We start from the raw sequence: 16,568 nt of genomic DNA on the forward strand, positions 1-16,568 counted from the left end.
TCAGAAAAGCTTTCATCTTCCAATTAAAATACAGTTTGTAGAGGAATTCATACTCAATATCTACAGCTATTCATTTTTTTGCCAAACTACATCATTGAACTTTAATCAATTTTTTCCTTCATTTATTTTGGTATCTTTGGTACGAATTTGTGAAGGGGTCTGGGACATTCCATTGAATTCACGGGTGTGAGCCCTATAGAAAAAACCCACCGTATCACCGTGGTTCGGTGCAATATCTAGTGTTAGAGGTAAGAATGTCAGAAGTAAAAATATCAGAAGTAAAAATGTAAGAGATAAAAATATCAGTCGTCTACAGTAACATAATAAATATTGTACCCGCTTTTTCTCCAGCTTAAGAACGGCTGATCCGCTTTGTTTTCACCTCCCTGACAATGAGTTTGGCTTCCAGTTCCCAGCTTGATGACGGGAATAGCTACAAATTGTACACACTGGGCAATTTGTTACCGATTGCCGATATTACCGGTAATATCACACCAAAATTTGACTAAGACCAAATATTACCAATATAATGTATAAATGTCAGAGGTAAAAATGTCAGAAGTAAAAATATCAGAAGTAAAAATGTCAGAAGTAAAGATGTCATAAATCCATAAATTAAAAAAAAATCTAGCATGTGTTATATGTAATTTGAATCTTTTCTGTCTAATTGTTGGACTAGTGCCAGATCAGGACAATGATCTTTTTTTTTTTTCTGGAACAGCTTTAGTGAAAAGTAAGGGGTTTGGAGAAAGTGATCGGGCCTCTGATACATTATTTGTAGTATTTTGAAATGCTAGGCAAGATAGAAATAGGTCGATAGTTGCTAATGTCATGAGGATCACCTTTTTGAGAACAAGGGTGACTTCTGCAACTTTGCCATCCTTTGCATGTTATGACACGTGCAATAAAACCTTTCCGCGTATTTTCTCGCGCATGTACTTTTTTTTTCGTTTTAATGCCAATAATAACGTACATCATTTAGGTCACGTAATGCACTCTTATCTCCTAATAACCCGATGGATATGTTTCGGATATACCAGAAAGAAGCCAGGTGAGGCGATACGCATTCTACCTGTAAGTGTGGAAAACGAGGGAAATATTTTGTACATGTACGTCCTGGTCGTGAAGGAATGCAGTTTTCATTCTGGACAATTTTTGTACCTGTTCCATTTGCAATAGTTTAGAGATGTGGGGGGGGGGGGAGTGTGGGTGGGAGGTTTGGTCCTTTCCATTAAAACACAGAGGGTCTCCGCGAGAAAAAAATGCAGGAAAGTGTAGGGGAGATCGGGGAGAAATGGGGCATTTTTGCATCATCATGAAAGAATCCTTGTAACTTTTAAGAAATCTTGTAATTAATGATTTGTTAACCCTTCAAATTCGGGGGAAATGGGACACCCCGGGGAGAAATGGGACAGCCATCCATGTACAAAAGAATCCGTAAAATTGTCACAAAGTATATAGACTGGTGGCATAAAACAAACACCTTTTAATAAAGATATAAGACAAAAAGGGAATAATTTGTGAACAGGCTTTCTTAGAAGAGACGTATTAGAATAGAATAATAATTTTTTGAAGATGCCTGTATATTATTTACGAGAAAAAAAATGGTATGGAAATGGTAGGTTTGTAAATTGATATTTGGGACAAAAATTAGGCCAACTCCGAGTACCTTAAGCAAGAAAAAAAATCTTATGTGCGCAATATAAGGATTTTCTAAGCTTTTTCTATTTCACAGCAATATAATTTGTATTATATACACAAGTAGGATTTATAATGTGCCGCGGGGAGAAAAATCTAACACTGTCCTATTAAATTTCTCCCAGTGGTAACAGAAACAATAAAAAATCCCTGCCAATTCTTCATATCTGCATGTCTGTTATCAAGCAATTTTATTTTCAGAAGTTTGCACACTTACTAAGTTACCAGTCAGATAGTAGTATAGGACCTACTAACTACACGCGGCGCAGCACAGTGTCTGGTCAGGCTAAGGACCTACCAGATCTATGTAGTAAGTTTGATATTTTACTGACAAGAAAGTAAGAAACAATGAAAAAGTAAAAAAAGGGTCATAAAACAATTGTTTCTTTTTTTCAACTTACCTGTAGAGCTGTATAGTGGCTAATATGTCTATTTTGAGGTGTACCGAGGCTCATCTTTTTACTGATATAATTGGATTGTTGATCGGCCGAGCATTTTTCTAGTTACAAGAGTGTCCCATATTTCTTCCCTTGTCCCATTTCTCCCCGGTCTCCCATGCTTTTAATTAATGGAGAAGGCACGGAAAGCACTTTTTGCGAGAAGGGTGTCAGAAACATCAAAAAGAATTCTCTCGCACTTTTACCTTTACCATTTTCATCTCTGGCATTTTGACAACTGACATTTCGACCACTGACAACTTTACCTCTGACATTTTTGCCTCTGACATATTTGCCTCTGACATATTTACCTCTGACATATTTACCTCTGACATTCTTACCTCTGACATATTTACCTCTGACATTTTTACCTCTGACATTTTTACCTCTGACATTTTTACCTGGCACCATCACGGTTCCAACCATGCAGCGTTAATGTCGAGCCCTGCGTACTACAAAGCTGTGATTTTAGTATCCCAGGGTTTATCAAGGCCTTTGATAATTCATAGAATCAACCATTAAAAAAAAAAATTCATTTTATTTTCCCCATTTGATAATGAACAGTAGTCAACCATTTATATATATATATATATACATATATATATATATATATATATATATATATATATATATATATATATATAATTTTTTTTCCCATTGACCAGCAGTTGGGGATCCTCGATATTCCAAAGCACTTCTTGTCGTTATGTTCTATAATGTCATTAACCAACCTTTCTGATTTGAATGGTGCTTTATTAGGGTTCGTAATACACTAATGAGGTCAGACAAAATGGGTCTTCAACGATTACGAGAGTGTCGAATTTCGAGCATAGTTTCGCTTTGAATTAAAATACATGCAAATGTATACGAGCGTCACAATTTGTTGTTGTTGTGAAAAGCCTTAATTAATTGGTCATCCAGGGCGTATAATAATTGTCTGATAACGTACATTTGGTAACAGGAAATGACCTGGACAGACATAATGTGATTTTTTTTCTTTGAGAGAGAGAGAGAGAGAGAGAGAGAGAGAGAGAGAGAGAGAGAGAGAGAGAGAGAGACAGCTCCTATAGGAGCAGGCCACCCCCCCCCCCCCCCGGCCCTTGCATAAGATTAGATGCTTGTATCTTTCCATCTTCAGACAAAAGGTTTAAACTCTCATTACACATCAAACGTTTTCTTATTCCAGACGTAAAACAAAGATGAGTCATAATGGTATACATGCAAATATTGACAGAGTGAAGCATTTATATACCAATAGTAATATTGCTTGCTTGCGAAGCAGCGGAAAATTCTATAGGTAAAATAGATACTAGTATATGACCCTCATAAGTTGCGTAACTTCAAAAAGAATGCTCAAAACTTCCCGTTCGTATTAAGAACTTAAGAAGACAAAAGATATAAGACATGTTCAGTTTTCAAACACTGTAACTTTTGTGAGCCATAACTGTGGGGCTTCCAAAATAAGAAGAAAATATCATCCGATGCATGCTACCCAGTTGGGTGCATAATACCTGCAATGTCAGTGCATGTTGGGCATATAAAACGAACCATAATTGGTGCACACTGGCGGAATAATCAGCCAATGGGGGGGGGGGGGGGGTGTCATTCACAAGAGAGAGGCTTGCATTATCATAATTGAAATTGAGCGATCTGGGGTATATTACCTTTGTATATTTTCCCCGAATATTTGCATTTGTCCCATCAAAAAGTAGCAAAAATATTCATAAAGAATTAGGCGAATTGCTTAATAATATATATAGTATTTTCACCATCCACGTATTTACTGTATCCCTACATCTTATCGGAGGTGGGCCGAATGGGAAGGGTTTTGGGTATAGGCGTCCCCCTCCCTCACAAAGGAACTTGATTATATTTGTTATTATCGTTCTTCCTTTTGCCATGATTATCACTGTTATTCTTCTTGTAAAAATGTGATATGATTCAAAAGATTTGAGAGATGTGTAACCATTTCAGTCAATTTGCTGATATTGATTCTTTTAATCAACCTTTGAGGCTAACCTCGATTAGCATAGATATACTATTATACAGCACCCTTTACCAAGATTGTATTACTGGGATTTATCAATTTATGTATTATTGAAATTGGTAATAATTCATTCATTCATTCATTCATTCATTCATTCAGATGCCATGAGAATGGCTAAATCATGGTATCAATGTTCTTCACTGTGTCCCTATGTTTATGGAGGTGGACAGAAAGTGGAGGGTGTATATCCCTCCTCCTTATACACGAAGGAGCTTTTCCATTTTTGAAATGTGCACATTTTAGTGGAATATCTGAAATATTTCGATCAATTCTTTTAACCTTTCGAATTCGAGCAGGTGCGCAGATACAAAATCTGTCAAAATGCTGCAAAGAAAAAAAAAGAAGAAAGAAAAGTATTTTTATGAAAGAATAATTAAATATATCTATCAATAGGTTTTTGATCTGCAGCAGTCGACAGCTACCCTCGCCATTAACATGTTTTAGGAATTTGTTATAGACCTCTGGATGATAATGTCAGCTATACCCACATGTTATGAACTTTATACTGGAAAGGCAGTGTAGGCCTACTATGAAGGATCAGCGCAAGCAAGATACACATATCATTTATTTGGAAGAGAGCACCTGAAGATAACTCAACCTTAATTGATGAACAGGCTCTGTCTTATATTTTCATTTCATTTCATTAAGTTTCCACACAAATCATACATTGTTGCGTTTATTACAACATCCATCCATGACAATGTAAAGCAACACATAATTATGTTATAAGTTATAAGTGCAGTAGTGTATATACAAATAGCATTTACGATACTGAAATTGTTCTCAAGTACCGGTACATTACTTTCATGACGAATAAATAAAACTGTGTGTGGTAGGAACTCTAATACATAGAAGCAGGTGCTTGTGAGAGTAGATTCCCCGAAAGAAAGTAGAACACAGGCTTTTACACTGACACATATACACCACTCTGCACGCACGCAAGCACACCTGGACGCGGACACACACACAACACACTCACACACAACAAGGAAAAGAGAATGAGGAGGAAGAGGAGAAAACACCAACAAGACCGTCAAAGGGATATCATCGGTTTAGGAAAATATAAGAATATACAGTATTAAGTGAGTAAATTACTACAATATTATCGTGAGCTTATACTAGTATCCGTGGCGAAAAAAAACAAAAACTTTAGAGCGAGTTGTATGGAGACCGAGTTATTGGGATCCGTAGGATACCCACTCAGCTCCGCTAGCTCGTAGCTCACCATTCCTGCATATACCTATCATAGAGAATAAATTCCAACAAGTCTGAAGTCGACCGAGTGGGCTTCGTAACTAGCAGCGTGCGTGTAAGCAATGCCAGATCTAGATTGCAATTCACTGGACTCAATTTGGCACTCAGTTTATGCAGATACTGATATAGATATGGATCGATCTGGAATCTGTAAGAGTGTGAAAATCTCGTATTGATAGAGAGTTTGTAGGACTTTCCGTACCGTACGTGTGAACATTCTTCATTCTCTGGTGGGTTTCGAAGCTGTTGAGGAGTGTCTGTTGTGTTCTACGCCATTAGCATTACAGTGGCTGTACAGTCGTATAACAGTGATTGCACAGAACCAGACGCAAGTGATGAATACAGGATCAAAGGATTCGCTTGCGCTCGGACCTACGAAGAATAAAGTGAAGTAAGTAAAATATAGATTTCTCGAACACCCCAGCCAGGCCTAGCCGAGCTAACATAAAGTGTTTTCTGGTCGGCAACAGTTCCATTTTAATAGAATGTCGTAGAAAACTGTCGTAGAAAACGAGTTAATTTACCAGCAGTAAAGTCTAGTCTAGTCTAGTCCGTATAAACTAAGTGAAGGTAGAGTCTACACAGGTTACAACATGGTGCCTTCCCTTGCTTGGTGGCTACAACAAGTATTGTAGCTGGTAGATGGTCACATCCACCTCAACTGCACTGCATTTCTCCAATCATTCAAGCCAGACACCAATATGTTGACACCGAGTCGACCACGCAGAATAGTTCACATCAGCAAACTAGACTACTGAGTAATGAGGGTAAACTTTACTAGGGTGTCTGATCGCGCACCGAGTTGTGTCGCCCTAAATCTCTCCCCATAGGTATTGTGTAGCGCTGCGTGTATTATGAATGGCGAGCGCGCGCATCAAAAAGTGGTCACGGTTTTCCGCTAAAAAATCACCTTTCCAGCAATAGGTTGATCCCAATCAACAATCTCGACAAGTTAGGTATCATCTGAAAGGGCAGAGTTTGCTCCATACTACCCTCTGTCAGCATTTCAAAATTCGAAGTATTTCTGGGGAAAATCGCCAAAAGAAACATAAACTTCGCTGTTATTCCGAGACGGATTCGTTATTTGCAATGCTGACTGAGTGTTAAGAGGTTTCGGCTATCCGGAATCCATTGGTACGGTTAGTTTTTTGCTAGCTCCACGGGATCATATTATAAAAGTGTGCTGAAAGTACCCATATCACTCACTCCCTAGCTCAGCGAACGGAGGAGGCGCGGCTTGCATATTCATCACTTCAGCGCGACAACGCGTAAAGCGGACTGATGCATATGCATTTTACGCGAAGTGAACCACAATGACGCTTACACCGCGAAGATTAGGTCCGCACGTGCTTCGCGTAATGCATACAGAGCCGGCCCGCCCGATACGTGTGAAGTACTTGGCATGCATAACATAGTACACGTAGCACTCAAAAGCGTATAAGGTAACGGAGGTTAAATAGTCGCGAAATAAAACATTGAAAAATGAAAGAAAATAATAAATTCATTAATGATTAGAGCATTTCACGTTATTCTGAATACTTGTTCATTCCTCATGACTGCACTTAGCCGATCAACAATAAACTAGCTTTGCCAAGAATTACGTTTTCAAAGTCTTGTTTTCTCAAGTCTTCGTTTCCGCCTGGAATCCCGTAATTTTTCTTTTAAATCAAATATAACATTTTGATATTTGTCAAAATAATATTTTTACAAAGTAGATAATTTCATACATATCTTGTATTTGTCATTTCGCTCTCCCTTATCGGCATACGCGTGACTTTGCGCACAAAAGGTTTGTTTTTGTTTTGTTTTGTGCTATTTTTGAAAGCATTTATAATGCGCTAATGCGAACATTTTTCAACCGCAACTAATAACTAATTGAAAGAAAAAAAAATCAAGGTATTTGTTTTGATTTACGTTTGTAATCTGTGTAATCTTATTCCTTCAACAGAATTCGTCCACAATTGTTTCTTGCGCAAATGTGTTGCTCAATCGCACGAACAGCTCAATGCAGACAAATTTCTGTTGCATTTGCTTTCATGTGTCGGGAAATCGGAAACCTGATGAAATAGGTAAAAAAACAAAACAAAAAAAAAAACTTACCTCTCCACTTCTGTTACATCGAAGTCAAGTTTCACGGTTCCAAACGATGGTTACTATCTGTTCGAAATATACATTTTCCTGCTTTCAGCGGAAGAATGACTGTCGCATATTCTATAAAAAGTCTGAGGCATCAAGTTTTCATGACACACGTGGACGGAGTTGCGATGTCATGTAGCACTGATCAAACATAAACAAATACTAACCAAACACAATAAATCCCCACAAACACACACACACACACACACACACAAACTCACGCCAACTGAAAAATACGCATGAAGGAACGATTATTCTCCGTTTAGATCCGTTCATAATCATCTGCTTCGAACACGTCGCGACGTAAAACAAGAGACAACAAATCAACCGAAAGACGCAACAATTGTTTCTTTCATAGCTATCTGTTCCGTTTTTTTTTGCTTTTATTCTGATTAATTTCCAGTCATAATTATATTTGATATTCTCATTTTTCGACACTCGTTTGTCCGGCGATAACGGTAGTCGATAACAGCGTTCTGTTTCCATAAATGTTGATTCCAGATCTCACAAATTATACCCAAGAGCAAACGAAAATCGAACATCATACTCGATCAGCAACAGTGCGATGATGGACATATTACTGTTCTCACATTATTTCTTTCCACAAATTTATCACTGTACAATATTTTGCAAATTTTCACAAATAGGCGATGAAGTTTGGATGAAAAAAGATGGAAAACAAAATAAGACAAAATTAACATATAATGAATGAAAGGGGGAATACACGTATGAAAAAGCATTACGAGAGCAGTACAGTTTTCACGGGAAAGAATAGTAGACCACTAGAATCAATAAAGTATACTTTTAAACGGAAAGAGGAAAATGTAGAGAAGAGTTTAAAATGACCAAAAAAAAAAAAAAAAAAAAAAAAGGCTGCGCAAAGTTTGTGCTTGCGCTTCCAAATTTCAGTGCAAAAACAGCTAAAATCCTGAGTCGGTACTCGGTACTGCTCTACAGGTACACGTGTTCGCGTACACTGAGCAATGTAGAAGCCGGCCACGTGTGTGAAAGTGGAATCAAAACGCATATCGGTAAGGTAGACACCGCCGACTCTGAATTCTTGATTTTACAATTTAGGTCAAACTCTACTTCAATATCGATCATACTCACTTTACACACCCTTTCCGATCTGATCAGCGCTGATTTCAGGCTCTTCGTAAGTGTTTAATGCCGGCAGTATGCGTTCGACCGGGCGCGATCTGCGGGCCCATCCCTAGCCGGCCCCGGCCCCGGTGATACAGGCCAGGCTGCCGATGGATGGTTACAAATCCGTCATGGCGAGATAGCTCATACAGCTTCCGTGTTTATGTTGAGTATACAGTACACACTGCAGAGCGGAACGTGCGCCGTACGTTATAGTGGGCGGGACTTAACGAGTGCGTATCCAAGCCGGGAATCGCTATGGAAGGTTGCGTATTAATGGCCTCTGTGCGCTCATCAATTGATCGCACGCGAGCCGGGCTGTGCGGGCAAATCTTACGTGCTCGCACTCGCGCTGTGAACCACTTTTTTTACGCGATTCTGGCCAAAATTGTCTAATCTGGCATCAACTTTCGAAGCTTATATCTCGTGATTAAAACATCTATAAGCCTTGATATTTGGCACATTTCGTATTTAGACATATCTCTTAGCAAATATGTAAGCAAAATCTCGGAAAGACATCTCAAAGCAATATTGCAAATTACCTTCAGACACCCTAACTTTACCACCTACTGTTGTATTGTCACCCTAGCCTAGGATCTGCAGCTTGTTTATTCCAAAAGTATAAAACAAATTCGCCAAATTTTTACCTCAAATATGCCATAAATACTGCAGTTTCGAATGTCGTGACCGTCTTCTAGATTCTGAATCTTCGTAGTGAAATAACGCAATTTCAGTGCATGCGATGCATTTTCTTCGCGCGGCTTGAAAGGGTACCTCACGATCGGCACCCCTGCCATCCATAGGCAATACACGTGAATTTCACAGTCATGCGTCGTTACTGAGCGGATGTGTAATTGAAACGCGTTAATTTTGGTTTGTTAGTTTGTTTATGAGTTTGATTTTTGTTTCTTCGTTTTTATTGTTTTCATAGCTAGTGGCACTTAATCCCACGCGTACCTTTTCATTCTAGAATATGCAAAGAGCCATGGCATGATACAGTGTACGCAGCGTCGCAGGGTGCCGATGTCAAGGTACCCTGCCGATAGGTGATACCCTTACCATAAAAGCCTGCAATTGGTATCAAGCAGCAACAAGCTGCTAGCGGCAACCCAAGCCGACTGGCAAGATTTGATTTGATTTGATTTGATTTGATTTATTCATTCTCCTTATGGCAACATTTACATTTTTTTTTCTTTTTTGCCGACTGGTAAGAGAGTGCAGTTCAACCTTGATTTAATGACAAAAGAAAACAAGGTTCAATGAGTATCATGAACAGTGTACAACAGAACAATTACTGTTAAACTCAGTAAATCATTACTTGATAACCATCTGACTGTACAATGTATTCAATGTATTGTATTCAGATACCCCCATATGTTTATACTTGATGTGTACCTTCACTATATGATTTATACACTCTCTACAGATACCTACATTGTACATCTGTATATCAGCAATCATTGTTTGCCTGCATGAGCACACCACTGTCTCTTGTGACTCAAATTATGTATATGAATAAATCACTTCTTTCTTACACTTGTAACATGACTGTGCTGCTTATTATATGTATGTGTCTATAAACTCTATATAAACATCTAAACTGTAATGAGACAGAGTACTGTAATGACCCTGCGACCTACTTTCATACATACAGTACTGTAAGGCTCCTACATATCCAATCACTCTACCGTACTCACGACGTGCACTGTAGGCACGACTTCTCTTATTCATTTATATCTATGACTGTAACTACGGCCAAAACACACACTATAAACCTCCCGACAATTAAGCTACTGTACATACACTTATTTGCAACTTGTTTCATTACAATATACAGCTTATTCATGTGTGTCTACGATGCCTACTCCGTTTGAACGAACGGCCCGCTATCATATAACGTACATGCAATGCAATACACCAACCACGCAATCTTCATACGCAATCAACTGATTTTCCAACACAATTTTCTCACTCACATATAACTGTCATTTAATGTGCTTTGGCATATCGGATCGGGAATACTTGAAATTTCTGGTAATTTACATCATGAGGCTACTTACGACATTGGGCTTATTGAAACTATTGAGAAATACAGCTGGATGCACGACAAGAAGTCATCTCCAACGACATGTGACTGTAAGCATAAAAAATACAACGCCCTCTATGTGTGAAATTATGAAATGCGCCCAGGCCCTCGCTTCTGACGTCATACGTCCCTTACAAGTATATTAAATAGGGTCTCCGGGCATGGCGTGCATTTCTACATGATTACCTCTATGATTAGAAATCTAATGTGCACTTTACGGCCCTAAATTATCGGTATAACGTTGAAGAGTAAATCCCCAATTTTCGGCCAGTCTATAAAGCCGGACACTTACCACTTATCACAAGCCAGCAAATTCTAGTTTCTACAGTCACAACAAGCACATATCACATCGTTTCACATACTGGCACACTCGCGCTTGTTCACTACAGCACAGGAAAGTGCCCGAGTCACCTCCAAAAATCCGTCTAAAGTCCCAAATTTTGCTGTCTAAAATGCAGAATCACCACAACTTTTCGAAAGCGTGCGCAAATTACGTGTAAAGAATCAGGGTTGCAGAAAAAGCGCAAAAAATTGAAAAATTACGCTGTTTGTTGCGAGAGTTTTTGCCTGTCACAAGCTCAGAGTGGGGCGTCTGGTATATTTTTGCAACTGGAGAAATACACGTCATTTCACACATAAACATAGGGTGAGAGCACCAGTATTCGGTCAGCTACCGGTATTCGGTCACTTACGGTATCACTAGTCACCAGCCAGTACCAGGTAAGTTTAACTGTCACAACACACGCAAATCACATCAATTTACATACTTGCACACTCATTCACAACTGGAAACTCCCTTAGCCCCCTCCAAAAATCCATCCAAAATCCCAAATTTTACCGTCAAAAGTGCAGAATCGGCGCTACTTTCCAAAAGCATGCACGGATTGAGCCCAGTTTTAAGAGTACGGGTTGCCGAAAAAGCGCTAAAAATCGAAAAATATGCTGTTCTTTTGCTGGATTTTTTGCTTATTGCAAGCTTGGAGCGTGATGGTATCCTCGAAAACGCAAAAGAAAAACAAAATTTCTGTATGTGCCGATACAGTGTCTCAATGTACAAGGGTTGAATGCAAGTGCCAATACCCCAGTATTCGGTCACCAATGGGCGCCGCAACGTCGCTGATGCAATTTTGCGCCAACAAGGTAGTGCGCGGTGCACTTTTCAGCTGCCTTGAACACGCATTGACTTTGAACGTGGATACCTCATGACCGAATACTGGTCGCGATGACCGTATACTGGGGAATTTTCAAGGTGATATATTTTGGGGTTTTGTGAAATTTTGTGTGATATTTAACAAAATGAAAATTGAGATTAAAGAAATTTGATATGTACATTGCATTTCACATACATTGCTGTAGATATGATGTATGTATTATTTTAGTTTGAAAAATTTTGCAAAAAAGCTTAATTGACCGAATACTGGGGATGTTACCCTATATCCATAATGTCCATAGTTGACATAATACATGTGCAAATTTCTCACCATAATCATAAATAAAGGTGAAGTTATGAGCAAAGAAAAACAGTGTAATTTTCATCCTCACGCTGTTAAAACCTTGGTGAAAAAGTGGGTCGCGAGCGTAGTGAAAAGTCACTGTCAAGCGCACCCCAGTGGGCGGTGCTATTCACTGTGTTTATCACATTCAAAGCGCGCATGTTTCTATTCAAGGCTAAACGCACATCCTTGTCAGCTAGCACACACCTACAACGTGTACCCAGCTAGCTGCGAGGCCCGCTTCGATCCCGCGGTGCGGCACGCACTCACACTGGTTATCTCTGTGATGTCATATCGTGTCTGCATGCCAGCAATACATACATGGTACTGCGCTAACTACCGTACTGCACTTACGGTTATTAAACTTAAATACTAGCACCTGGGCAAATACAACACAGAAAGTTAGCAACGGAGGTCGTATCCAGAAAAATTTGTTGGTCCGGAGGAATTTGTAATAATTTTTGACATTCACGGTTCTCTTCCATGAGAGAGGATTCTGTGAAGCTAGACGTAAGTGTAGTCTCCTCAGAACATATTCCCGACCACAGACCGATTTACGGTCACTTAATATATCACACGGGTTTACGAGACCGATGACCCAGTATGCAGTACATTCGTAAGCGTCGGTCTACAGCACGGCGGAGTAAAAGCGCACGCAGTAGTAGTAGCATTGCTAGCTTTTGGTCTACAGTAGACGAACACAACGCACTCAGTAGCTAATAGAGATTGCATGGAGATGCGCACATGTACTCACATTACGTATCGGCGGTTGCGCTATGTTGTGCGGAGGCTGAACATTGTACCTATACATGCAAAACCGACTCGACTTTTCTGGAGCTTTGCGTAAGTGCGCGCCGTAACCATGAGTCATGGCGTGTATAGATCTACATGTCAAAGACTTGTAAGCCCTGCCTCGCTTCTATAGTTCCCTGATGCTGTTACTATGCTGACAGGGTATCTTAATCGCTATTTTGCGGGTTGATCACGTTGAATACGCGAAAAACCAATGCTATTTTTGGATTCGGCACCATCGAATCCTTCTACACCAGCCTGGCGAGTTACACAATCGACGGAACAGCCGAGTTATAGCCATGCTTAGGCTTAACTCTGAATTTAGGTAGCAATACGTCTTGATACAATGTATGTGAACTCAACATAGGACGAGAAGAATGAGACCACCACAAGCTTTCATATGATACCAAATTTATGGGGATTTGTTCCTCAGATGAACCCGCAAAAAATGCCTGAAAGGTGACTTTAAGCCAAAATTGTGGGTCCACTTTTCGACCAAACGTGCGCCCTACGTTTGCCCATTGCTCAACATGCACTGAACACATCTGGTAGTCGTAAGTTTATTTGAAAATGCTAGCGCTTTTGTAACCCAAATGTGACTTCCATGATATCATATGTATAGAAAATAATATGATAGATTCCTTTTATTGTAAACAAATGTTTTAAAGTAGCTTTATGCTCTGTAAATGCATAGAGACCTAGGTCAAAGATGACTTGTGAACTTGCGACTTGTGCGTGAATTTTGAAGGGGATGGCAAAGCGCATCGCGCTACCGATGCCCTACTCAGAGTATGACGGTATCCCAAAAAATATGGTAAAACCACACAAAAAACAAAATCTCCGTATGTGCCGATACAGTGAATAGAATGTACAGGGGCTGAATGCAAGTGCAGAGTCCCCAAAATTCGGACACGAACAGGCACTGCAATGTTCCCAATGCAACCTTGCGCCAACAAGGTGTGGTGCGCGCTAATTTTTCAGCAGCCTTGTATGTGTAGCAATTGACATTGCATCCATGTCCGAATTTTGGGGAATTGACAAGGTGATAATATTTGGGGATTCTGTGAAATTTTATGATGTATTTAACAAAATCAATATAGGGAAAAAGTATGTTGATATATTTAACATACATTATTATAGATTTGATTTTGTAAAGTATTATTTGAGTTGAACAAATATTGCAAAAAAGCTTAAAGGGACTGTACAGTACTTGTTGAGGTGGGGAATCATGTTTTGAACATTCCTTAGTGAGATAATGAGAAACCTCTTATGAAATATGAAAGAGCATGTAATTTTAAGAAGGATTCAACGTTTATTTGATAAAAATTGGTTTTCAAATGGCTGAGATATCCAAAAAAGTGATAATACTAAAAGGCGACAGGCCACTCCTTTTATTAGGATCTCTTTGTTTTACCTTGTTTTTGGATATCTCAGCCATTTCAAAAACCGATTTTCGTCAAATAAACTTTTGATACCCCTTAGAATGGTATGCTCTTTGACATCTCATAGAGTGGTTTCTGAATATCTGGCAAAACGTTAAAAGCTAAATCCTCACCTTGACCAGAACTATACACACCCTTTAGGTGTCCGAAAATTGGGGTTTTTACTCTAGTCAGGTATCCTATTACCGAACGAGTGCATTGTCAACGGAAGCCTGTAAAATGGCTTGTATGTATACGCTTCCATTGCACTACGGCTCTACGCACTATTATCTCACAAGGGAAGCCAGTGCAGAAAATTGCTAAACTGCAGCAAAAAACTTAAACTGCAAATTTACCTCAAAGTGTATTAACTAATAACCGCTAAAATTTCGATGTTCCTTATTCTGCAGCAATAACATTGACCGAAAATACAATGGATTCACAATGCATAAATTTCCCCATACAGAGAGCACGTTCGGTAATACAATGTGAATTGCGTCGGTAAAAAGAAACGGCTTTTGTGGAAGGTTATTTGAAATGCAGATTTTGTGTAGTGTGTAGCTTAGTTTTCAAATAATACCGTTACAGCTAAACTCATCAGCATTTCAATTATCTACTAGGAGATCTTTAGCTGAATTAATGCATTGAATTATACTGTTTCCCGTTTGGAGAAATCAAATAAAAATCGTTCGGTAATAGCATACACCTCCATACCTCATTCCCCGTCAAAGAAAGCCTTTTCCCCTGTATTAAAAGTACTAGAAGCATGTCTAGCTAGAGTGCGGAGTATGCATATGCCTAACTGCGAAACACAGCCCGAATACCGGCATTCGGGCTGTGTAGGGAAGGATATTAAGTCACAGTAAGGAGTAGTATCGCAGGTAGATTCCAACTTAAATATTTACATTTTCTTGTAAATTTGAATGCTTACAGATTTGGTCCAATTATTGATAACACTCGCCTGGAATCTGTGAGAATGACAACTGCCCTATCGACGGATTTGAAACCTGTGCGCATGCGCTATTGAACCGGAATGCAATGTAGCCTTTTCACAAGGCCTTCTGGCTGTATTGGGTTGCTTTCTGGGCGAATGAAGAAGCGATATCTCACCCGAGCGCAACAGCGTGAGAGCGAGAGGGCTCCGAAGGCGAAAAACATTGCGCTTTTCATGCATAGTTCATATTGCCAATGCGCTATGTGCCTATGCAAAGGTTGTTTAAAAAAACGAAGGGAGGAACGGGAAGAATGGAGATGGACTAGTAGAAAAACGTCTTTTCAAGATCGTAGGATCAGTAGGATCAAAGTACTGTGAAAGTGGATACTTTCGCACAACTAATTTTTCGCGCTTGGCCGGGTAAGAAGAGTTTCGCGTGTTTTTAATTCTGCGGAATCAAGACATAACACACAGGCACATATAGCAAGCAAAAATATTTGTATGCTTTTATTTTTGCGCTACAAACTGTAGTTTCTGGTTGCGCGAATCACGCGAAAATTTCAACACCGCGAAAATGTCCACTTTTACAGTATGCAAGTGAATGGCAAGTATGAATTAGATAAGAAACACATGTGGAGTATAAAAGTAAGCCTTTTGCTGGTGAAATACGTATCTTATAGAGCTGCGAAAATTTGGGGTTGTCTTCCAACCTTCAATGACAGCACTTTTACAATTCGTTGCGCTCCCACAGTATAACTATGTACAAGGAGCACCCTGGGGTTAGCATATGCCCTGTAGATATCCTCTACTATTGTTTTGTTAGCACACAGGAAGCACTGGAAGATGAAGAGGGGGTAGGCTCACCCCCCATGCTAACAGCACACGCTAGCAAATGAGCAACCGAGGAGTAGCCAAATCTTCAAGCATGTACTCGCGTTAAAGTTAAAAAGTTCAAATACGCGTTGTAGAAATGTTACTTCTGTGCGCATAGTCCGCCACGCCATTACTGAGTGGATAATGGCAGCCCCCATGAAATCTCAGACTCCATTGTATGGTTCGCCCTCTAGTGGTGGAGAGGAGAAAAATATCTTTGTTTCCCGTACGCCAAGGTGATATCCCATGAACCA

At 39.5% G+C, this 16,568-nt stretch overlaps 1 protein-coding gene across 1 annotated transcript in view; it reads left to right on the forward strand.

Moving 5' to 3' along the window:
* Positions 1-5,513: 5,513 nt before the first annotated feature.
* Positions 5,514-16,568, forward strand: part of LOC139717321 (uncharacterized) — a 76,065-nt gene continuing 65,010 nt past the window's right edge. The window contains exon 1 of the mRNA XM_071628821.1: positions 5,514-5,827. Coding sequence (XP_071484922.1) covers positions 5,772-5,827 — 56 coding nt within the window. The 5' untranslated portion in view covers positions 5,514-5,771. The remainder of the gene's footprint in view (positions 5,828-16,568) is intronic.

The sequence above is a fragment of the Diadema antillarum genome, unplaced genomic scaffold (assembly GCF_040938485.1).
Source record: "Diadema antillarum isolate AM-2024a unplaced genomic scaffold, OU_Dant_1.0 scf00000074, whole genome shotgun sequence".
Taxonomy (NCBI): domain Eukaryota; kingdom Metazoa; phylum Echinodermata; class Echinoidea; order Diadematoida; family Diadematidae; genus Diadema; species Diadema antillarum.